The 24936-nt window shown below is 35.4% G+C and overlaps 1 protein-coding gene across 23 annotated transcripts in view; it reads right to left on the bottom strand.

The window, feature by feature from the left end:
* The window catches only part of camk2d2 (calcium/calmodulin dependent protein kinase II delta 2), a 106457-nt gene that overhangs the window by 44451 nt on the left and 37070 nt on the right, over positions 1–24936 (bottom strand). For all 23 annotated transcript variants that reach the window (XM_088939882.1, XM_088939719.1, XM_088940686.1 and 20 more), the window contains exons 3-4: positions 6874–6933; positions 1122–1176 (exon numbers count right to left, since the gene is read on the bottom strand). In XM_088939882.1, coding sequence (XP_088796008.1) covers positions 1122–1176; positions 6874–6933 — 115 coding nt within the window. The remainder of the gene's footprint in view (positions 1–1121; positions 1177–6873; positions 6934–24936) is intronic.

Below are 24936 nucleotides of genomic sequence, written 5' to 3'. Positions count from 1 at the left end.
GAATTTCTATTAGTTTCTGAGACTGGCTGCAGATGATAATTGCTTTACATTAAGAACACAATTAACGTCGTTTACTTCAGTAAAAGCACATTACACAAAACCTATTCACTGAATAGCATGATAAGAGTGGAGTAGAGTGTCAAGTATGGACGCTTATCTGCTTGTTTTAAGTGGACTGAGGATATATTAAAATGGCATGCAAAAACTTTAGCAGCTATTAATTTCATGCAATATGCTTTTGCGCTTCTTTATATTAAAATGACTTCTTGGTATGGTCTTTCATAAACATGTATTTTTAAATGTACCCTGTTGTATAGGACAAAATCATGTCTTTGAACATCTGCACTGTAGATCATGCAAACACTTGACCTTTGTATATTAAAAACAATAAACAACAACTACTGCACCACTAGAGTAAAATGTCTAATGTAATGTAATGTCTAATGTCCAAATAAGCAACGTGTTGGAAAAAATGTACCCTGTATACAGATGCACAAAAGAACGGCAACACTAAGGTCAAATGGATATAATCAAATACTTTCAATATAGATATCAAACATAATAATTAACAAAGAAACAGATTAAAGAATCATGATATGTTTGCAGTAGGACAGTTGACATACTGTAGTGTCATATGTGTCCAAGTATTAAAAACCTGGAAGACACTGACCAGGTCAACCCTATCAACAGTGATACACGAAAATATACAGTAGATCACACTGAAGGTAAGTAAAATAAATAAAGTATACTTGGCATGAGAAACAACAAGATAAAGATAAAGGTTAATTCCTCTGCAGATCACGCACTAACACAGTCCTCACTCTAAAATCTTAAGATAAGCAGAAATGCAATCTGATCTCGAGTACTGTAGGAAGGTAGGCAGGTAAGATAAATGAATTTTTAGTACAGCAAGACATGTGTGACACATTTTTCTAATGATTACTATTAGAGCAAATAGAGTTAAGGGATAAATCCATTGTTCCATAACAAGTACAAGTTAAATTAAAAAAAATGCTATTTTATATACGGTAGAAAACACACGGTGGATTTTTACCAGATCATACATAGAAAACCAACATACTGGAGCTGTGACAAAAAAAACATCTATACGGTTTACTTACAAATCAAAGACTAGATAATGAAATCCCTCTTCTGATATGCTGTCATGGAGTCTCACTGTGGAAAGAAATATTTTGATTAGAAAAACAGCCTGAAGACATGTTCAGCTGTACTATACTATACTTCATTCTGAACAGAGGCCATGGATCTTTTGCTCTTTGATAGAAAAACTCATTTAGAGTATACTGTACATTACTTCAGTTAATGTTGAGGTGCCATTTTTTGTTGTAAAAACAGAACATTTGTTTGCTATTGATAAGATACAGAAAAAGTCATTCTTCATTCCAAAATGAAAATTGTTAATTGCCACGTCATGAAATGTAATTCAATGATCAAAGGATCGCCCAAACAATTGCTCAAGAGACAGCTGTGGCCAAATTACTACCCATGCAGTACATGTAACTACCCACCTTAGCAAAACTGTAATGTAGTGGTAAACTAGGCATCAAAGATTCACAGACATTAGCTAATGTCTACTGAAAGCAATACTGACTTGATAGAACTGACCGATAGAAGTATTCCCTCATTTTCTTAGTAGGAAAGTAATGAATAAAAACTCCATAAATACGCAAAACCACAAGCTGAAGTTCTTGCAATACTGCATTTCACTGACAATACAGACAGATAGAGATTAGGTAAACATTTGATATGTAGGCAAAATGCTGAAGCCTTTACATTTTACCAAATTTTTAAGCGGAATTTATTTTGTACTGGTAAATCACTGGGTTCAGATCAGTTTAGTCAAAGTGAACGGGAGGACTAGTCTTCATCTTGACATACTGTACAGTATCTGAAAAGGCTCCAAATCCAAACTACTGAATGCTGGGGAAGGATGAATACTGTATATCAAATCTCACTGCTTGGTGTTTCCTGGTTCCTTTTTGGTAAATTTTTACTACAATGTACCCTAGGTCTAATGAATTACAGACAATATTACCCATGCTAAAAACTACCTGAATTTTATTAAACGTTCTGCAGGACACATTGGCAAGAGTATGCATCAATCGACTTTTGTTTAGGACCGCTTAGACAAATTGCAGTCTGAAAACACTATATGTCATGTGTTTTTTTTTTTACATTTTATTGAAACCATGATTGCCAATTTGTTAAAACAAGAGTGCAGGGAACTAAATGCATTCATTTTAATTGTATTTTATTTCATCTGAACAGTCATTCCCTAAATCTCTTTCACAGAATCTTAATCTCACATTTCTTCTTCCTTCCAAATGAGAATACACAATGCACAACCTTGATTATGACATGTATTATAAAGCTTAGTGTCTTCTAATAATGTCAAGTTCCATATACCAGCCTACTGAAATGATCTGGCAGCGGCTTACGGATTTTATTCTTTTATCTGAAAATAAACACCCTGTGTCTTGATTGAAATGGAAAAAAAACGTGAAAATGTATTGGCAACACAAGAGCACAAAACCAGCATCCCCTTTCCAACAAACAACACAAAATAATTGAAACCCACATCCCAGAATCCTCAGTGTTAAACACAACCATTAGTGATGTCTTAATCACAGTCTTAGACTTCCATAAACACTCCACTCACGCCTTCATTATTTGGCATCTCGTGCGTAGGTGGCAAGAAATAAGGAGGAACATTGCATTAATCTGCCATTTGTGATTTAATGTTTTGGAAGGTCTGAAGAATAAAACAGACTGCCTGTCATGTATTTCATGATTTATAAATGCAGTTTCTTTCTGCAATAAAAAAAATGACATTAAAGGGATACAGAGTATTATGTCATTAAACTTCAGATATTAACACTAACCATTCAAATTCCATACTAGTACTAATATTACGTGTGAATTGCTTGTTTTATTGTAGTTTATATCTTGGAATTTACTGATAAATCAAGAAATCTTTTTAATTAACAGAAGTTTGGTCATTGACAGGTACTCCTATTTTGGTCCCAAATTATCTCTAATTACTCTAAACCACCTGCTGCCTAATTTATTACAATTAACTTGTTCCACATGTATAGTACTGTATAGTGATTTGTGATATAGTGATTGCCTATCATACTGTACCTGCATTGGGTTTTTGGGGATGAGAATTATTAGAATAGGGCTGCAAATCCCTGCTTTATACTGTATAATTGCAAACTTACTTAACGGGCCTGCATTACAAAAATGAAACAGAAACAACAATACACAAATTTTATTAATGCTATATATTAGCTGTATAAGTATTATTGGACAAAGGAACAAAGTTTAATAATAAACATAATTTTATACTGAACCTTTAAAACCAATTATCTGCCTCCTAGATAGCAGACTATCTTTTTCATATTTGCCAATGCCTACAGCACATCTCACACCGTAAGTTTCTCAGAACCCATCTGACAAATCAAAAGCTTTAACTGTGCAGAGACACAGGCAAAGTACCCCATGCGTTATCAAATAATTGATTAATTTAAGGTAGAAAACTGACATCTGTAATTCTCTTCAAAAACAAAACTTTACTGTGCCAGCTTCTATGTACTACTGTACAGTGACTAAGCTTTATTCAAATCATATATTGTGATGCTCCATCCTCTGGAAATCTTGCCTGTAAAATACTGTCCCTTTATGCACGCATGTTTCTGTTCTCACTTCTCACACTAAGACTTTCTCACCATGTTCCTTCCTGCAAAAGTGTAAATTACAAAATTAAACTTTAGTTCATCCACATCCGCTTGTGCTACTGTCTGTAAGAGCAGTTGTCACTGATACAAAGGTGTGACAAGAAAAGAAAAATCCTTATTCATCCATCCATACACAGGGCTACTGTCTTTTTAATCACTGGCAAGGATTCGTATAATACTGTGTGTAAGCAACCATAAACTCATGTCAGGAACTAGAAATCCCAACAGTCTGTTTTCTGAGTCCAGCAGTATTTGTTTCTATTTCTCTTCCATACATAGGTTTCAATTTGGTCTATGTTTGGCTTTGGAAGGTGGGATAGTCACAAACAAAATTGCCTCCACCGATGAGGAGCATCTGTCTCATCGTTACAGCAGTGCTTCTGCAATTGTCAAGAAACACCAAACTAATCAGGAAGCTTTCTAAGTTAAACCTGTGTTTACCTCACTGCCACTTCCTTTATATAGAAAATAACAGTGGACTCACAGGAAGGCTATGACATTACAGGAAAATTCAACAGACTGTATAGCCACCCGCGCACCAGACACAGCAGCAGGGTCTGAAAGAGGGCAGCAGCAGTCGACTCTACAGAACGGTATGCTGTGACATTGAAGGACTTCCAATGCGGCACTTTATGTTTTCAAACATCCAAGAATTCAAAGGGAACTGAAAGGCAGGACCATGGAGTGGTTTTAATCATAAAGACATTTCTTTGAAGCTTTATCCTTACATGTCAGTTGACCACCATTTAAACCTCTTGATGTTAAAGCCTCTTTAAGCTAATTAAGCCTTTGAAGTTAATAGAGAATGACATTAGGATAGTCAGGCTGAATTAGCCAGCAAGCATTTCTTTGGATACCTACACAGCTATCTATATAATTTGTATTTGACAAAACTGGAGAATCGCCATTATGTGTTAGATGTAGGCTAATTTAGCCTTTTAAATCTCCATGATTACTGCATGAGCAGCAATTCACTATATATGCAGGACTCATAAGTGCTGATTAAATATTTAAGGACATTTTGAGTCCACTAGACAAAACACAGGAATCGTTTGAAAAAGGAGTAACTAATATTTGTTAAAAACAATTAACCCTATCAAATACTGTACGTCAATAAAGAGGCTATAAAAATAAACACGCACATCAAATAAAGACAAATTACACAACATTTGTTGTGATTCTCATCTTTCTTTCCAAAACAGCAGCCTGTGTTTTCAATGGCTGCTACTTAAGCACATTGCAGTATTTACAGTACAACAGAGGCATTTTAATGATAACATTTCCTGCTTGGGTCTTACAGCATTCTTTAAACAATTGATGGAAGGGCATTCACAGACCTTGACCACAATCCTCATCAGAAATTCTTGAGAAAAATGACCCGATGGGAAATGAGGCTGCAGCATATTTTCTCCTTGTGTATTTGTGGCAATCCAAAACCATGCTTGTAATACTTCGGTAAGTAAGAATGTATTCTAGCAGGTTATACATCCACTGTTATTTTAATTTTGTCCCAGTCGTTCAACACTGAAGATTTAAAATCCCCGTAACGATCTATCCATTAAGATCCATTAAGGAGTGCGCCGGGATGTAACAGATCAAAAAGAAATTACATATTCATCTATAGTTGAGTAAACATCTATTTTTGCTGCCATTATCAGCGTTTGCAAATACACAGTATTTCTGAGTTGTGATTTCTCAACTGTAATATTGTGAATATCCTTAGAGTTCTAGTAGATAAGATAAATGTATTTCTGACTACAAAATAATTAGAACTCAAGTACAACACACTGATATGCAGCTTGAAATGTAATGTTTCACTATAATAACAAAATTAATTGTCCATTAAACAAACGGACAATTTGTTGTCCCTTTGTTTAATGGACAAATGTTCAAATCAATAGCAAAGTAGTAGGAAATAAGACTTTGACCTTATTTAATCAACCTCACTTTTTAATATAACTAATTTATTAATATTCTTTATATTTGATATCCATCTCTGGAAGGCATGCATTAACTGAATTGATATATTCAAATAAGCCACCAGTGTAATATGTTTTATATTGAAATTCAAATGCAGTGCTCTACATTCATGATTAAATGTTAACTGTATTAAGCAAGATCATTTCCTCTTTCTATGGCTTTCTCCCTGAATTTTGAAAGTAACTCATGGACCTTCATATTTGATTCTTTACTTTGAATTCCTTTCTTGACTGAGAAACCTTACAGAGATTACCTTACATTTATTCTGAAACCACATGAACACTATTATTGCACACAGAGGACACTTACAGTACCTAAATGTGGGACTTGTCAAAGAAACTTTAAACCAGTTTAAACGAAATCTAAACGAAATTGAGTTTGCCGTAGCAAAAGGGGAGAAACATATTCAATTAACATATAAATTCAACTTATAACTTAACAATATAGACATTAAACTCCTTTCTCCTATACTGTAGATGTGATTATATTCATCATGCACTACATTAGCTGTGACATTGCTGGAAACTATAAGTGACCTGCTAGCTCCATATCAAAACTGCAGGAAGATATTAAAATGCCTTTGCAAAGAGAGGGCAAGAAATACCTTAAGGGCCCAGGAGCAGATTAATATGATTTTTATACTGTACTTGAAAATGGTCATAACTTTGTGAAACATGAAATATTGCCAAACCTAAGCATACTGTACTTCACAGCACAAACAACACCAACAAATCAGGGTTTAACTGAACCATAACCACATCTATTATTCGTTTCATCCTCAATATGACATTTAAATTAAATAACTGAATGACTTCATTGAATGTTACAACTAAACTGTATTAATGTATGATACTGTCTTATGGTTAAAGATGGTTATGATATTTCAGACCTCTTTTGTGGAAATGTCCTCATCAAAACAGAGCTGGGCCCTGGAATATTTTTTCATATAAAAATATCATGCTGAATTGTCTGTGACTGAATTTCTAGAATACCTACTGTATTTTATAGAAGCCCCCAATTAATTCTAGTTATATAAGTTGAGAGTAAAATCTTTCATCATATTGTTTATTCATTTGTCTACCATTGATGAATTACTGATTGTGAAATAATACACACCTACTCCATATAAACTTACCAATGTTGGGATGCTTCAGAAGACGACAGATTCTAGCCTCTCTTTCCAACTTCTGGTGATCTGTGAATAAAAACAAAAGCAATTTGAATACAGCTATTAGGGTGTCACAAAGATGACAAACTGTATCACTGAGAATGCTTAACAAGAATGCAAGAAAGGTTACAAGCAACAGGAGGGCACTCAGCTCAGCTCACCTGTAAACCATAACAGGACTGTCAACCATATCTATAACCCTCTTTAATGTCACAGTACACGTATTTTGAAGTGTATTTCAAACTTCTGTTAGTGGGTTTGCATTGTAGATTAAAACTCTGTTGTTCAGAACAACAATGAACCACAGTTTCCTTCTTTGATAAGAATGGTAACTCTGAAGGTAGAAAATGGTCACTCTTTTACAACAGACATACAGATTTTCTGTATTAAAAGAATGTGGTATCTCCAAGATCTATTTTTTTAATTAAATTTTCTTTAATCTTATGTTAGACTGGACAAACCCAAAGCTCAGCAGAGCTGAGAAATTCATAAACAATTCTTTTGTAGTTCTGAATTAATGTGAACAATTATGAAAACTTAATTGTGTTCAGTTTTTTTTTAAAGTTTGGTTTCAGTATTGTAGGAAGAAAACAGGAATAAAAGCCAGTCTCTGCATTCTAGTATATAATTTAGACCTGCTTAAGGTACTGTACATTTTTTTCAATTTTATTCTCTAGTGTTTATAATAAAGTGTCTTTGTATGTTAGAGTATTATGTTAGAAAAAAAATAATCTCTTAAAACTAAAAAGTGCTGTTGGAAAACATGCCTTCCCTTCTTGTGTTCTTGTAATAACCTATGACCCAACTTAAACAGGCAGAATCAGAACACTGAGGCTTCATGCTTTTTTCAGGTGCAAATAATTCATAGGCATTTTAAAATTCTGGCAGTGCAAGACCTGTTTTTGAACTCATCCTGGGAATTAACTTGTACTTGACTGTTTCCTGCAAGGCTTGTCCTAGATTTTCTCATAGTGGTTTTCTGTTTTTGCTTTCACACAGGGAGACAGACGGCAATACAGAGATTACAACATGTTCATCCCAAATTAGAGAGAGAGAGATGGGTGGAAAGTCAGCAAATGAAAACAATAAGGGTGGAATGTGTCATTCATGCTAAACTGTATCACAGCCAGAAATAAAGATCTTTTTTTTCTCACTCTTTTGCCTCCCGTGTCTTATCTTTGAGTTATGAAAAAATGGAAAAAAAAATCTTGGCAACAAAGTATTTGACTGCTGTACAGAAAGCTGTCTTTGAGTATCAGTTACTCTTTGCAAACAAAAAAAGAGCACGAATTACACATTTTTTTTTCCAAAACTAGGGATTTATTTTTCAGGGGGAGGGGGGTTTTGTCATGACCCTCACTCTAAAATATAGTTTGTGTTCTCTCTGCCACTATGAAGCAACCTTGCAAAATCAAGTCCTAGTTTTCAACTAGAAAGACACACCAGATAATCATTGAATGCAAAGTTCTAGAAATGTATTCTAATATGTACATATGAAATGTATGAAAAAATAGTAAAAGGATCTGTTAAATTAAGGCAAAACATGCCTAGAATTCCTGAAAAGTCTTAATAACCCATTTAAAAGGTTATTGATCATAATCAATTCTCCTATTATAAAGGTCCACTGAGTTCCTTATTTTCTTCCTTACATACACTGTGCATACTGTATGTGGAAATACAATTCTTTATAAGAATGTTTGATTATATTATCTCAGGACAAAGAATGATGGTGAGTATGAAATATAACTGCTGAATATGCTGCTGCTCACATATTTTGAAAAACTAAATTATAATCGTGAGCTTGTTTTTTAGTAAAACTGTCTTCCATTCAGGAAAAGCAGAGCAGCATTACACACTGTGCAACCTGTCCTATTACTACCCTGGAAGCCTTCCTACCCAAGTATGACGTTTCCCTGGTTCCCCTGAGGAAGCAGGTCAGTGTGCAAAGCATTGCAGAGACTATCTTTAGAAGAAATACACCTGCCTTCTGTCACATGTTGCACTTCATATTCCTGCCAATAGAGGGCACATGAGTTGTTTTCAGTATTAATGACAGTAAGCTGCAGAGGAAAGCAGCCTTCCCATTATCCCGCAGAAAATCCTTGTATGTTGTAATCACGGAACTCATAGTGCACTGAGCTGTAACACACACCTATTACAAAGGCATGCATATTCAAATACTTTGGACCTCAATCACACATACACAAAATTGGTAATAATAATAATAATTCAGGTGGGTAGCTGTGTCAGCGTGCGTAGGCTGCAGAGGAACAAGTAATAGGTTAATTCTATGCTGAAATAGCATGAAATAACATGGAATAAACCTATTACTTGTTCCTTTGCATAACAATAATAATATCCACTTTCACTTTGTTTTATAATTCTAATTAAATTTTCATTCAGAAGTTAACATTTTATATCTTGGTAATTAAGCTATTTTAAATCTAAAGCCAGATTCATTCCATATTTACACTTGAATATGTTCCACACTATTGTACTGCCCACATGTATGACTGTTGTTGCTAATGGAACCATTAAACCCATCCTAAACATAACTACATATCATGCAACAGTAGTTATATAGAGATTTTTTAACAGCATTTCGAGTGCACTGTAAAAAGTCAGGATAGTGAACCACCGCTGCCTTCTGTTAAGTTTCCCCCACTTCTCTCAAGAAAAAAGTCAGTCTAAAGTCTAACCTCACACTTCTCCAACACTGCAGGTTTTTCCACAGCCAGGACACAGACCAACTGACAGCTGGAAAACTGCTTTTGAGAAACAGGGATGGTCTCTCAACCGCCACCCAAAACTTGTTTTGCTGTCAAATCTGCTCTCAGTTGTTCCCCGTGGCCTACTGAGAGATATGAGGGGGTAACTGAAGTGTTTACAAAAGAGTAAAAAACAACATGAAAAAAAGCTGGATGCAGTTATTGCTTAACGCAATATCCAGGACAAAATCAAAGCAATGAAGGTGCAACAGGGTAAAACAGCTGTATCAAGACATTGTGGGCCAGATCAGAGGAAATGATTCCCATCTGTAAAAGAAAGCATAACGGCGAGCTGAACACAGAAAAAAATCTGTAAATGACTTTACAACCTTTACAAGCAGCAGTTATCTTTGATACTCTGCTACAGAAGGAGCTTTGTGAGCAGACGTTCACTCAGAAGAATGGCCATTATGCAGTCCATTGTGTCATGGGAACTGGCTGCAGTTTATGCCTGTGATATAAATATCTGCTGATGTACAAACCTGACCTACAAAACACAAGAACTGAAAAGTCTGCAGAACAAACCTCTGTCATGACGAACACAGAAAATTCAGAAACTTCTAAGCCAAAAACGGTTGTGACTGGAGGGGAGACTGAATGTACATGGATATGTACTGTAATTCCCTTGGCTACCGACTCTTGCCTGTACCTGTACCTTATCAGCAGCCATATCACCCTGCAGCTCATAACTGACAACCCACTGAAGCAAAACAGATGTGAGCCTGGCTTGCACCTGGAAGGAAGACATCTTGGGAAAGCTAAGGTTGCTTCTGGAAGAAGCGTTAGTGGAACCAGTACGGAGTGCTCATGCTGCAGCCTGTGTTGGCCCTAATGCCCCAGTATAGTATGGGACAGTACTGTAAAAGGGGCACCGTCCTTCAGAAACCGAGGTCCTGATGTTTCGAGGTCATAAAAATCACAGGCCGTTTCTCAAAAAGAGTAGGGGTGTTAACCCCAGTGCCCTGGCTAGCTTACTCTCTGTCCGTTACCAATTATGGCCTCTTAATAATCCCAAAAGATGAACTGTTTTCATTACTCTGCTCTCCTCCCCACTGATAGCTGGTGTGTTGTGAGGGTTCTGGTGCACTATGGCTGCCGTTGCATCATCTAGGGGGATGCTGCACATTGGTGGTGGTGGAGGGGATCCCCATTACCTGTAAAGAACTTTGAGTGGAGTGTCTAGTAGTTGTGGGAGAGATGCCACTACTTGGATTCCACTTTGATGAAAAGAAACCTATTATAGATTGGTTGTGATGATTGGGCACTGAAGGGGCACACATTAAATTTAAGAAAAGGAGCTTTATTTTTCATACTTGAGGAAACATTAAATTTACCTTTTAAATTCACTAGGCAAAGCTTGTCATTCATTCTGTAATTTTCATGCATTCTTCGATAGTGACCAAAAGCTACCTTTTTTGACATTGTTTTAGAGTACAAGTGGATGATATTATCTATTCGGTGGAAAAAGCTTTGTCTCAAATTTCTGACTGCTTCAGAGTAGACTGGGGTTTGTCAGTGTATTAACATTTGAGCTTGGAGCTCACTCCAACTTCACACAGTAGTTTATAAATTTTAGGTTTGTATGATTTGTGTATCTCGTTGTTTCTAGTTTGGTTTAATAAACCAAATACAGTACTGTCTTATTTGTTCCTCAACTTCCAAACTGTTGAGAGAAGCTTAAAGAAAACATGTGACCTTGTTCGGTATTCCTAAACATTGGGGCTGTTTTATTATTAGTATTTTAATTTGCATGTGTACCAACTGGACTCAGGACTGAACTTTTTGTTATCCCCCAGAACATGAAGGGATCATGATGTTCTCCTGGCATTAAGAAATGACCACATTTTGCTAAATAAAAAATCATGATTATTTTTACTTGTGTTTTTCCATTTATCCACTTTAACCCATATTACATTGCTGCTCCTTTTTCTTAAATAATACATCCCCAATGTACACTAGTTTTCTTGTATATACTGTATTACTGATCAATCCTGCACTTATCCCACTAGCAGCACGCTGAAATAAAATGGGAGCAAATAACTTATCAACCAGGATGTCTCATGCTACTGCAAGAGAGTATAGAAAGTCAACGCCACTATGTCAAATATGACCTCATAATTTCCTCACCACAGTCAACTACTTAAGGTTTACAGAAACCCAGAAGAAGATCCTTACAGGCTGGCCAGCTTTCTGTAAATTACTATATTTCTCCTGAATATAACTAAACTCAAAAAGGTAAATGGACAGGCAAAACCTGTTGACCTAAATTAAATTATGATAAATGTTATACTAAACTAATAATTCTATACTATTGTGTGTTTTGTAGTACATTATTCCTTAAAAAGTGCATTACTCTTTTTGCGTTAGATTCAAAAAGTGAACATAGTAAATTAAAGAGCTACAGTATGTAGTCAGTGCAGTACACTGTTCCAAGAACAAAGCCAATTCCATTTTGTGCCGGGCATATCCTATTATAATCCTAAACAGAATACCATACCACTTTATTAATACTGTAATAGCACTGATGTATACCAATATTCTAAATTGTTAAATCTATACAAACAAAACAGACGGTAGCACTATGTGCTTGAAACGTCTATACTGTACATCCTTGGATATTCAGTGATTCATGGCTGCTACAGCACTGATTCATTTGCGCTATCAATCTACATAAGCGAGGTAAGGAGCTGGTAGCTTTCCTTGGCAACAGTTAAAGAAGCTCCTGTAAGTGTGGAGTGGCCTCATTACAAACACTGACACACATTGACACACATTTTGCCTACCACAGTGCTGAAGATCGACCAAGTGTCCTGTTCCAACACTTACTGAGCAAATGCTCTCCTGAAATGCATCCGACCAGAGAATCAATCACACTTTTTATGCTCAACCTGGCAGTAAAATGAGCCACATAGGAACTTGCGTTTTTGTGTTATTGCTAAAACGTACGTTTTCATTCAAGTAAATTCCAGGAAAGCTAAGATGTTTTAAGCAGTGATGAGTGGTTCAGCACCAATTCAGCCACTCTATTGCCATTTCTGAACATCTGGTGACAAAGGATGCACACAATATGGACCAAGTAAGCAGTGCTCAGTAAAAGACATGTTGTAAGTCAGGGTAAGTTTGAAAGCCTCAGGGTAGATAGCCGAAGTCTTCGATAATGACATTTCACTTCTACATTCTCTACTCTAACAATCACTGTTCATAAGCAATGTCATTTATAAAAGGCACCATTACCTAGGGAACAGGGGAGGCAGAACCAGCAGTCATTACCCACAAGATATTTAATATGGCTCTGGTTGTTCCAATTTAAATGAAGCATTAGTATCATTATTTGAATATGGACAGTTGGGTGTTTGATATCAGCATATAGAGATGACCTACTTCAAGATCTTAAGTACATCTGACATGTGTGCTTTACTTTTAAAAGGAAAGAATGCATATGCTAAAGAGCTGGACAAGAGAAAATTACCTTCAATGTGGTTTTCATGTGACAGGCCTTATTGTTTCAAATTTTCAGGTGTCTACGGGACTTAAGTTTCCTTTTTCCAAGTCAAAGAATCAAGGGAGTTTCATAATCCATCTGTGACATGCCTTCTATTTACTCTAAATACCTCTATCTGACAGATACTGTATGATCTTTGCAATTAAAATTGATTGTCTTAAAAATGGCAGCTGACTGAAAAGTGCATATTTGCTGAGTAAAGTAGGAACAATCCCCATCTCCTCTGGTACTGGTTGCAATAGTAAGACAAACATATTAAAAGCATGGAATTGCAAAATGCTGTCTTCTACTATTTGACTGCATTTTTTAAGGCAATGAAAAAGGTCAATGCTTGTTTGACTAAGAACATGTTTTACATTTATACTTGACATCTTATATAACACCATATATACACCTGTTTAAAAAATAAATACTATTTATCAAATACTCATGGCAAAATGTCTGGCCCATCGATTTGAGCAGCACAGTACGTTCTTATTACACAAGAGTGGGAAAAATAAAACAGTACCAACACCAGAGCTGGTTTTATGAATACATAATAAAGTAACGTTTCTTTCAAGCTTTCTATAAATAGGTGTCTCTATGGCAATATCTCATCCCTTTGTAATACTGGGACCTAAACAGGCAATGAGCTGGAAGACAAAAGAAGGGTTTATAATTGATCTAGATTTTCAAACTAATCATCTGCAGAATGAAAGAAAGTTTTGCAATAACCCAGCAATCCCTAATGAAGATTTACATATTCCCTGAAAACTGCACCACAGATTACAAAAACTGTATCTAATTATCAAATGATACTTAATATCATTTATCAACTATCTACAAAGTTACCTTTGTAGATACAAATAGGGTGAGTGTGAGTGGAAAACAGAAATAATGTAAAATGATAATGTCTGCAAAGATTTAGACAGTAATGGGATGGGCAGACACATGGTAAATTAGATTGTACATCCAAAGTTACCAACACTGGCAGTAGAAACACACCGCATACAATACATATACATAATTTGTCTTTGGAAAAATTATGAACAAATGTAAGATTTAACAAATTTTCACAGATAAATTCTGATCCAAACTGCTAATATAATAATTAAAATAATTCAATAAAAACGGCAAATGGGAAATGGATCTTCTTATTTCAAGAAACATGGAATTTGAGGTGAAATAAGACCTACAGCAGCTACTTTTTTTGTAAAAACAGTACTACATACAGTCTGCTGTGGAAAAATCATAAAAATATAAAAAGACAGTATACTGAAATCTGGAGCATAACAACCTAAAATGGGGGTTAGCAACAATCTAAACTAGGAGTCACAAATAATCCATCAATGGCACAGAAACCATTTTAATAAGTAGCACTGGCAGTACAAGTTCATTTTATAAAATACTCTCTCACATTTCTTACCATAAATGTACTGTAACAGTCTATGGAGGAAAAAAAATACTACTCTGGATTGAGTTTATTTTGTATTATTTCTACACTCACTGTTTAGGGACTGTTTATAACGCCCAGAATTACACAATTACACAATTGGAAAATATGTAATTTTCCAATGCTTCAAGCAAGATAATACATTTATTCTTTTTCTAGTCTCCTTGTTACAAGTCATAATAAATGGTGTGATAACAAAGAGCAAGGAAACTGAAGAAAGAAAATCAGCTCATGGCAATGAAATACAGCTTAATGCTTACTGTGCCCACATTAGTGCCACCATCTGACGTTAACCACACACCTTAGGGCATGAATGGCAGTTCATTTTCAGAGTCAGCATCATTTGTAAAGCCCATTCATAATATGCAAAAAAAAATGCAAAGACTTTAGAAGGAACCTGAGAACGCTAAACTGTGCTGAAGTCATATTCATGTGCCATTTTCGTCATGACTATTTTTGCAGATGATGAAAATCTTTTAACAGTAAATGCAACACAGACGTGATCTGCATATTCCAAAATCTCTAAAAGACAAAATTAACATTTATTAACTTCTATAATATCTACTGCCAGGATTTCACCATTCTTTTTTCTTCCATTTTCAGAATTTACAAGAAAATAAAGCTTAAAAATAGAAATTGAATCATTTCAAATATTAAAATAACACTGTTCAGACCGACTAGGCATAAGACAGCATGACGTACTGTAGTTTGCGTTTGCGCTTCACAAAGATATGTCTGTTAGATTTGCATAACATTTGCAAAATAAAAATGAAACTAACAAATAAGTCCTCATTTGAACTAAACTGCAAAGCAACTCCATGCACATGAATATAGAAAACATTAAAAAGCTTTCTCAAAAACACAACTTGTATAACAATTTAAACTTAATCATTAAATTTTTTTTATTATACAGTACATATTTTATTTTTAAGTATATTAAATTAGAATAGCAATATTTACCTCAAGGAACTGATGTCTTTTCTACAACAATTTATTTTTCCCCACATAAACAGAACTGTTACTGAATAAACACCCGAGACTCACTCAACAACCATGGGACTCTCAACCCAACCCAACGGATTTTAATTGACTTAGTGATACTGACAAAAGCACTGAACTCACAAATAATGTCCACTGGAAAAAAACAACATTTAGGGCCTTTGCAGACTCATCTCCCACCTTTCTCTTTTGTCTGTAGTGTACTAGAAAGGACACCTGAGAACCTGAAAAGCAGCAGCCAATTTCCCAGACTTTTACAGACATTTTCTGGTCCCATCAATAATTCCAACTCCCTAAACGTTGTCAAATTTAAAACAAGAAAGTAAGGGAAACACTTGTCTGAATGTCTGAATCAAAATAAAAGATTAAGGGCAAATAGTACCAGGACCAAACACTAAACTGTATAAGGTATCCTGTTTCAAGACAAAAACAAAACCAGGCAAGTAAATTCTATGAGAAATGATATATTAATAATAATAATAATAATGTTGCTTTATTAGCCCTATACAATTTCTTGCATTAGGAATTCATCTTTTTGTATACCCCAGCTTGCTCTCCATGATACACCTCATGATGATCCTTTGCTGTGTGGCCATTTTGATTCATTACCGTGAGGGAATGTACTGTAATTGGTACTGATATTAAGGGGTTTAAGTACATCGATCAAGGTGGCAACTGCATCTCTATTAAAGCTTCTGCATTACAAAATAAAATTCTAATTTCAACCTTCAAACAAGATGACAGAAGAGTAACGCTTTTATCACTATAAACCATAAGCATGATAAGAACAATTGCAGTGTTCGTAAACCTACTGTATCTTTATTTGTTCGGCAGTCCATACACTTAAGTATAAGCAATATTACCTAAGACAGTTAAACTAATATCCTGATAGGAACTCATTTAAATGAGGTTTTTCTCGAAAAAGTTCATATTAACACGTCTTGTCTGCTCAAAATACCAAAAATAAAAGCTACCATACTGTAGATAATGAAAATAATATTAATTAAAGAACCCATTTTTTCTGGTTAAAACCATTGTTTCCTAGTTGAAGTCATGTACAACATAGTGGCTGATGTTTACATGGTAAGTACAGTATATAAGTTTATAAGACTCAAGTACTGATTTACAGGTATATAGATTTACATTGAAAGCAAATACATTACAATATATTAACATATATATATATGTATATACTTGTATATTACATACTGTATATACAAAAAAAAACATCTGATCCCTATAAATAACATATATTAGATGAATATAGGACACCATATTGAATAAGAGAACATCCAAAAGACTGCAGCACTGATTCATGTTGACTGTAGTTAGCAGTAATTTAGCCTATTACCTGCTCATGATGACATTTCTAATTGTAGCAAAAACTACATAAGTTATTGTACAGCAGGTGCTTTAACCGTGGTCATCTATTTTCAGCAGACAATAACATACTTCTCTCTGAAGAGCTATTGTTCAGCGATGCAAAGCAGAAGCACACTTCATGAAAATGCTAAAATGAAGTACAAGCACAGACTTCAACTGCTGATGCCAATCAACATTTACCACTGAGCCACTTTCACAAGTGCCTCCTGGGAGAGTTGCAATTTTCATTTTGTGCTAGCACAACACAGTTCACTGTGAGAGGCAGAGAACTGAGCGGAGATAAGTTAAAGGTATAATCGTTACACAGCATTTAGAATTGAAGTGCAGGAATGTGCAATTATGAACACCATTAATTAAGATATAATTAAGCCCCCCTGCAAAGTTCTTCATTACAAGGGAAGAAGGTAAATCATCTACAGAGACATGCTTTCAAAAATAATTTTATTGTACACAACACTAGAAGGTACTCTACATTCCACCAATTAATTGAATGAACTTCTATTGTGCATAATAGGTCCCAAGGATACTTCATATTAAGGGAGTTCTGCTTAATCACCCACCTTAAGTCCTTAAAAATGCATGTATAGTACATACAGTAGCTTAGCAAACAACACAAACTGCTGTTCAGTAATTCAAATTTTGAACAGCATAAATACAGCTTAAACATACGACTAAGAACTAAAATACTCGTTTCTTAAAAATCTTAATCTTCTTCAGTATTTTACATTTCCAATCCACTGTCTTAATGTGACTGAAACTGTACAGGTGTATGCCTCTATTCGTAACACATGGAAATGTAACCCACTGTTAGCAGAATATTTAGAGGAGGCTTTCAGAGAACATGCATAAATTAATAGAAAACATCACGTGTTTTCTCTTTAAATAAATACTTTAAAGCAAAAGGCTGGTGTGACAAAAAATCTGTGGTAATTACTCTGACACCAGAGATATCCTTACTTGTGTTGGTTCTGTACGTTACAAAGACAGTAAATCAGTTTATTACTGTACTGTACTGTATGTATTACTGGCTGAATTCTGAGGGCATTTTCAAGAATAACGTATGTGCCAGCTACACTGTGCTTTTCAAGCACTAAGTTTTAAAACATGATTTGGTGAATTACTAGAGGGTCAAACAAGTATTACAACCTTCCAATAGGAATCATGCATGCTTTCTGCAGTCAAGTAAGGAAAGATGTAAAAAAAATTGCAAATCTGTTTTTATGTTCCAATTAATTGATAAAGTGATTTTATCAAATTAGTCCTGCAGTACCTTGCTCTCACTGATACACTGCTGTTTTTTCAACACACTTTACTGATAAAGCAGTGATTGTGAATGGGTTTATTCGCACTGTGTAATTGAACTGGATAAAAAGAGTAAAGAAACACCGAAGCTTTCCCACGCCACTCGTTTAAACACTTCGTCACAACACCTGTGTATGCATACAACCTTGAAACATAAAAATGTGGGGACTGGGGAGACATTTAAAATGCTCTGCTTAAAAAAGCTCATTTTTAAAATAAAGTGGTTCATTTAAAAAGTATAAAAAACTGGAAAAAATTTCAGGCTGGAGCATGCTCCCTGGTTACGTTTTTAAACACAGATGTATTTTATCTCTTTGCACTGACCCCTGCGGACACTGTCACAGTACTCCACGTCATCTCTGCAGTCTGTATTTTAACATTTCCAGACGGCACTCAGTTCATCACAATATATCTGTAGAAAAAGCAAGGCTGTTCCCTACAGTCTAGGAGCAAAGGGGGTTTAATCAAATGCAAACAAGAACATTAACTTAAAAAATCTTCCTGTTAACAAAGTAGGGGCATAAAGCAAGGCTTCAGAAGAACATCTAGTGTTCAAAACAGAACTGATATAGCCTTATTAATCACATTTCTCAACTAGAATGTGCACTGGCAAACTACAGATATACATCTCTGACCAGTACTGTATTATTTCACATTTCACATAAAATTATTTTAATTTTACATAACCTTTTGACCGTTTTCCATTTTATACCAAACTATCAAACTCTTCCCTGCAAACAACATGTAACACATAGCAGCTGCATAATCATTGATAGCTTATTATTGAAGTAATTGTATCTACTTAGTACTTTATGTGAATTGCTTACCCATCACATCAAAGAGTTCTGGCTCCACAGATCAATGCAAACATTTGGCCTCTTCCGACTTTAGTGGCTTACACTACACTTTTCCGATAGGATGATTATCCTCAACAAACCATAAATACAGTTAAAAGTTACTGAGAAACCAATATCTTTGATTTCTGATAGGCGGTGTACTTGAAGCAATAAAATGGTTGTAAGAGTCCTGACACGAAACTAATTGATGATAAACAATGAGATAAACTCTGCCCAGACGCCACTTGTTTTAGAAGAACACAGCTCTCTAGAACCCTGTATTATAGTGATCTGCATCAGGAAAATACTAGAAATTCATACATATTATAATGTCAAGTACAAAATGGAGAACACAACAAATACAATAGCAGCTGGTGGTAGTCCTGGCCACAATGGAGTGCCAAGCACAGACACTTATGTAAAGAGGCACTTACAGTACAGTATACATATAACTAACACACGTGTTATTGGGAAACATTGATTTCCACTGTGATGGGAAAATTCCCAAAGAATATGGCAGGACACTATATGATCAGGCATGAAAGGCAACTCTTCAATAAGAATAAAATATAAGTACAGTAGGTTACGTCATTCACAGAAATGTGACTCTCTACCAGGATGGTACTGTAGGTGGATTCCTTTCTCTTTATTCAGAGAGGCATTCTGAGCAAAGTTCAGCTAAATTTCTACAAGCCTGAGATTTCCATAGGCAGGACAAAAAATCCAGTTCAAGTATTGATGTCTCATCAATATCTGATCAAATTTCAAAAAGGGTTATCTCCCATTTGCCAGAATTTCTAGATTATATAGTTAACAGAATAATCCCAAATATGAACCTCCAAAGGGAAACAAAACAGAAATTTCATTCCTGCCAAAGAAGCAAAAATCTTGTCACAGATACTACAGTATATCTGCTCTCCTCTTTAATCTTCATTGTTTATACATTGGAAAGGTAGGTACTGTAGGTCTGCAGTTCCAGCTTTATTGCCATTACCACAATGCATTTCTTGAGGTACATTTTGAAACCGAACTTTTAGCTGTGAGCTTAAAGACAATACAGTACAGAAACAGGCTGTATGCAGGTACTGACCTAACATTCAACGGAAAACTGACTTTCCCTAATCTTCAGAAAGTCAATACTGAGAAACAGATTGATGTTTTTAGAACTGCTTGTTGTTCTTTTTTTACTAATGTAGAGGTTTTCACAGGTCTAAAGGAACATTATGTTTTTTTGGTTTCAACAACAGTTACATTAAGTGAATATAAAAAAGATCTTCTACAGAATCTGTGCTTGAGGAAGATACAATTTACATTTTGAAAATAAAAGAAGCCTAAGTGCATAACAAGTAGCTTTCTCATTGACATGTTTTCAGTTAACACACCTTATAAGATGGTGTAATATTTAAAAACTTTTTTGTGTGTTTTTAAGTAATTCATATTACTTAATTCAATTTCATATTATACAGTAGGTGGCACTGGGGCTCATGGTTCAATTCCTGGGGTGCTGTCTGTGTGGAGTTTGTATGTTGTCCCTGTGTTCACATTAGTTTTCCCAGGGTGCTCCAGTTTCTTCCCACAGTCCAATCACATACTGGTAGGTTAACTGGCTTATGGGAAAATTGGCCCTTGTGTGAGGGTGTGCCGTGCAATGGACTAGTAGCCCAACCAGAATTCATCCTGTCTTGTACCCAATACTTCCCAGGGTAGGCTCTGGGCCAGCGGACCCTTAATCAGTGATGAGGTTAACTTAATATTGTTAACAATTTTTATTAACATGTAAACTGGTAAAAGTAAATATGCATTACCCTGCCTGAAACGTCTCATGGTGGAGATAAAAATCAATTAAACATTATCTAATGTTTTGATCCATTAAGAAATTCCTAAATTTAAATGACATTTTTTTTTACAATTAAGAATCACCAATTATTTTTGTTGTAACCACTCAATTGGGCATAGCCTGTTGTGTGTTTTTTTTAATCTCTTCTAGCTGCTACCAACTCTGTATCCGCACACAGGGGAGAATGAAGATGCTTAAGCAAGACTCCTCCAGCCCACCCACCTTCGATCCACTCATTACTCATTATTTATCATGTTGCAGAAAAGGTGCGTCCCTCTTCAACAGCACAACATGCTTGTATTTGCCTGGGAGTCCACAGGGGTCGCTGTGTCACTGAGAGAGCCCTGGCTAACTAAGCCCACCATATACTTGGTGGGACACCTGGCTGAGCTTGGGGAAATACCAGTCTTACAGCAGGTATGCTCCAATCTCGAACATCTAGCTGTGTTCAGAAAAGAAACTTCATGGGTTAAGCCACTGGGGAGGCCCCAGAGTCCGTCTGCCTATTAACTCAGAATCATGTTTCAGTATGAATGGTGGCTAATTGCATTCCTTGGTTTATATTTATTATCACCATGCTCTCTATTACAAATGTAAAAATGAAAAACACTACACAGGATAAGAGGTCTGACTTTGACCACCAAAAAAACAGCCCCAGATATATTTATTCAAGACCTCAGTTACCACTGCTATATATAACAGCGCCAACTGCAGTATGAAAGAAACCACAGTTGTCCACCCTATACAATGAGCTGACCCAAAACCTCAAAACCCAGAGAGGAGCACTGATGTGAATGCCTCTTGTCATAAAATCTCAAACAGGCTGTTCTTGCTGCAGACAGTTCGCACTTTCTCTCTTCTAGGTTTAAAATAGACACAGCCAGAACGGCACACGTGGGCGTGTGCGAGTGCAAATCAAGACTCTCAAAATTAGTGTGGTGTCAATGAATAAACTGATGAAACATCAGAAGAAATAAGCTCTTGTAATACAGTTAATATATGCTAAACAATACATGGAAATACACAAAAAGCTCTTCTAATAAGCAGCAGAGGTTTAAATTTAATACAGAATGTGGCACAAAAACAGTTTTTTTTAGAAATGTCACTTGTCAAATTCTGTAGGCAAAGCATCAGATTTAGTCTGATTTCTATGCAGGGTGACATTCATATTACCTCTGTTTAGTTTGACATACGACAGCACAACCAAATTCAAGCAACTTCATGACATCTTCTACCAATTCAGCAAAGCCAGTACAGATCTTTAACAAAGCCACAGTGGATACAGCTAATTACATACAGTACAACTACACCAAAAAGGAATTTTTACTAGTCTTTACCAGAACTAATTCAGCAGCACCTGCATTACATTGTATAAAGGACCAACAAATTCACATAAATATATTTGTCTAGTTGTAAACAGATTTGTAGACTTGCTATATTTTAAACTACAGCAGTTGAAATATTTATTCTAGAACCTTGAACATTTAGGGTCTGATAATGAGGTGATTATGGGTACACAGAGCAGTATAATTTAGTCATCCTCCATATCAGCTTTGTTTAGCCCCCTATCAGTGTTGAACGTGTTTTCTCCAGAGAATTGAATATCTACTTCCGTGTTCTTTCAATCAGATTAAACTAGATTTGAACTAACAAAATGTACAAGTTATGCACTAAAAAGGGTGATAGACACCTGTTTGAATGTAGACTTCTTCCTAGCCAGGACTTCAGGTTTAAAAACAAACAAGGGTTTCTTTAATCTTTCTTTTTTTAATTTCTCAGCCTTCGTTTTTGTAGAAACACTTGAGGCTTTAGAAAAGGCACCATCTGCCTTTCAGGTTAAAACACAACACAGTAGTGTGGGATGTGGTTTTTAATGTAATCATTCTGTTAAAAAAATTAAATGCATTCTAAAACTCCTAGGATGAGTCACTAACTTTAAAAAAAAAAATGCAGATTAATGTTTTTTCCCAGCTGTATACAAAGTTAGCACAGTTAAAGAAGTTTTGTTTCTCCAACAAGTGTTCCTTCACTGCTGTGAGGCTTGGAGAGATATTGTTGCAAGTTAAAAGTGAAAGTGTAAAAAATAATCAACTCTTTTGATGTAGAAATGCTGGATTACCTGGCCGAAAACAGCTTTTTAAATTATCACACCATCAAGTCAAGGACAGACAGAAAACAGTTCTTAAAAACCAACCCAGTACAATAGAAACAGAGGGTCTTAAAATCTTCACTTCTTCTTGTTGGAGGACTGTGTAAAGGATGGGACTTTACCAATTTAAAATGAGGTTTCCTGTTGACTTGTACAGTCAGCAACGTGCTGATAAAAGTTTTAACTGGAACATAGCTGATGTGGTTAAGCTGTAATTCTTAATCAGTTAAGCAGCATTAATGTACTGTTGTTAAATAACAGTTTAACCTAAGAAAAGGAGCTTGTAAAACAGAATAAAGTTAAAATGAATCTGGTTTCTTTTTAGAGGCAGCCAGCAAATTAATTAGAAAATCAAAATTGGCAGACATTTAATAACCCCACAGCTTGAACAGAAACTGCAAGATTTAATTTTGAAGTGATACTGTATGCAGGTAGGCTCAGTTAATGCAAATACACCTATAGTTCTCACATTTCACAATCATTCTGTCTTACTACAGGGTTCACTCAACAGTTTATTTCACTGTGTGACATGAATTACTGTACAAAAGTTAAATATCAGCCTAAGTAAAAAAAAACAGAAAAAAAAGTGGAAGGAAATATGGAACTTGACTGCATATAATCAGCTGTGCTTGGGATTGTGATTGTAACTGTATTTCAAATACAAATGTAATGAAACTGATTGTAATGGTAACTGAAAGTAATTAAAATTGTAAATGTGATTACAATTGTTTGCAGTTCTAACTACAGTTGCGACTAATTGTGTTTGTGATCAATTGCAGCTGTACGTGTTACAAATTGTGTAACTGTAATTCTAATTACCTGTCAAAACCATAATTGTAATTGTAATTGACAGGTTGTAATCATAGCTGCAATTGAAATGTTAGCTTTAATTGTAATTTCAGTTGTCATTGTGATTGTAATTCTACAATTATTTTGAGATTGTAATTGATTGTAACTGTAATTGATTGCAATTGCAAATACAGCTAGCGGTGGGTGTATTTGTAATTTTAGTTGTAGTTGTAGGTCTGATAGTAATTGTGACTGCAATTAAAGTTGTAACTGTAACTAATTTATTGTCATTCAAATTGGAGTTGTAAATCTAATTGTAACGGTGTAACTGTGAATAAATGTGATTGTAACTACACCACAACTACGAATTCTACTTTCATTTAAACACTACCTTTGCAAGTGCAACCTCGTAACAGCACGTTTCATTGGGGTGCAAGTGGAAACTATGTACTGTAGCAGTGCATTTAAAACCGAGAACAGAAGGCAAATCTTTACATAAAGACTTGTGGAAGTATGGAAAAAGCTACACACACACGATGCTGAAGCCATTGCCCTGGCTTCTTTCAAGAAACAGCTGGAAGACATGCTTGGGTCAATTAAATTTGTTCAGGTTATGTTCATAAGCTCAAAAACTTATGGGTAACACGGTATACAGTAGGTAACACTTTGCCCTCAGGTGATCATTACACAATGATCAAAACCTAGTAAACCCACCATTAGCTGAAATATAAAAGCTTGCGACTGACAGAGAAATTGCATGTAGACCAGGGGGATGTTCCTCAATTCAAGTAATAAAGTAACTGCAAAGACAGCAATCTGGTGGCAATGATAAATATAGCACATGCATCTCTACCAAATACGCCCCTGGGAGACTGAATGGGGTTATGATCTAAAAGGGCCAAAACAAGCCACTGACTGAAGCAGAACGTCTTCAGTCTTTAGCTGACAAAGTCTATGCTGATCGTATGTGTTTCTAGTGCATCACTGCTAGAGATCTGTGATGATGCAGGGATGAAACCTGAATGTTCAAGAA

This window comes from Atractosteus spatula, chromosome 1 (genome assembly GCF_055471065.1).
Source record: "Atractosteus spatula isolate fAtrSpa1 chromosome 1, fAtrSpa1.hap1, whole genome shotgun sequence".
NCBI classification, from domain to species: Eukaryota; Metazoa; Chordata; class Actinopteri; order Semionotiformes; family Lepisosteidae; genus Atractosteus; species Atractosteus spatula.
Note: the sequence above shows the minus strand (reverse complement) of the source record. Positions and strands in the feature narration are given on the sequence as shown.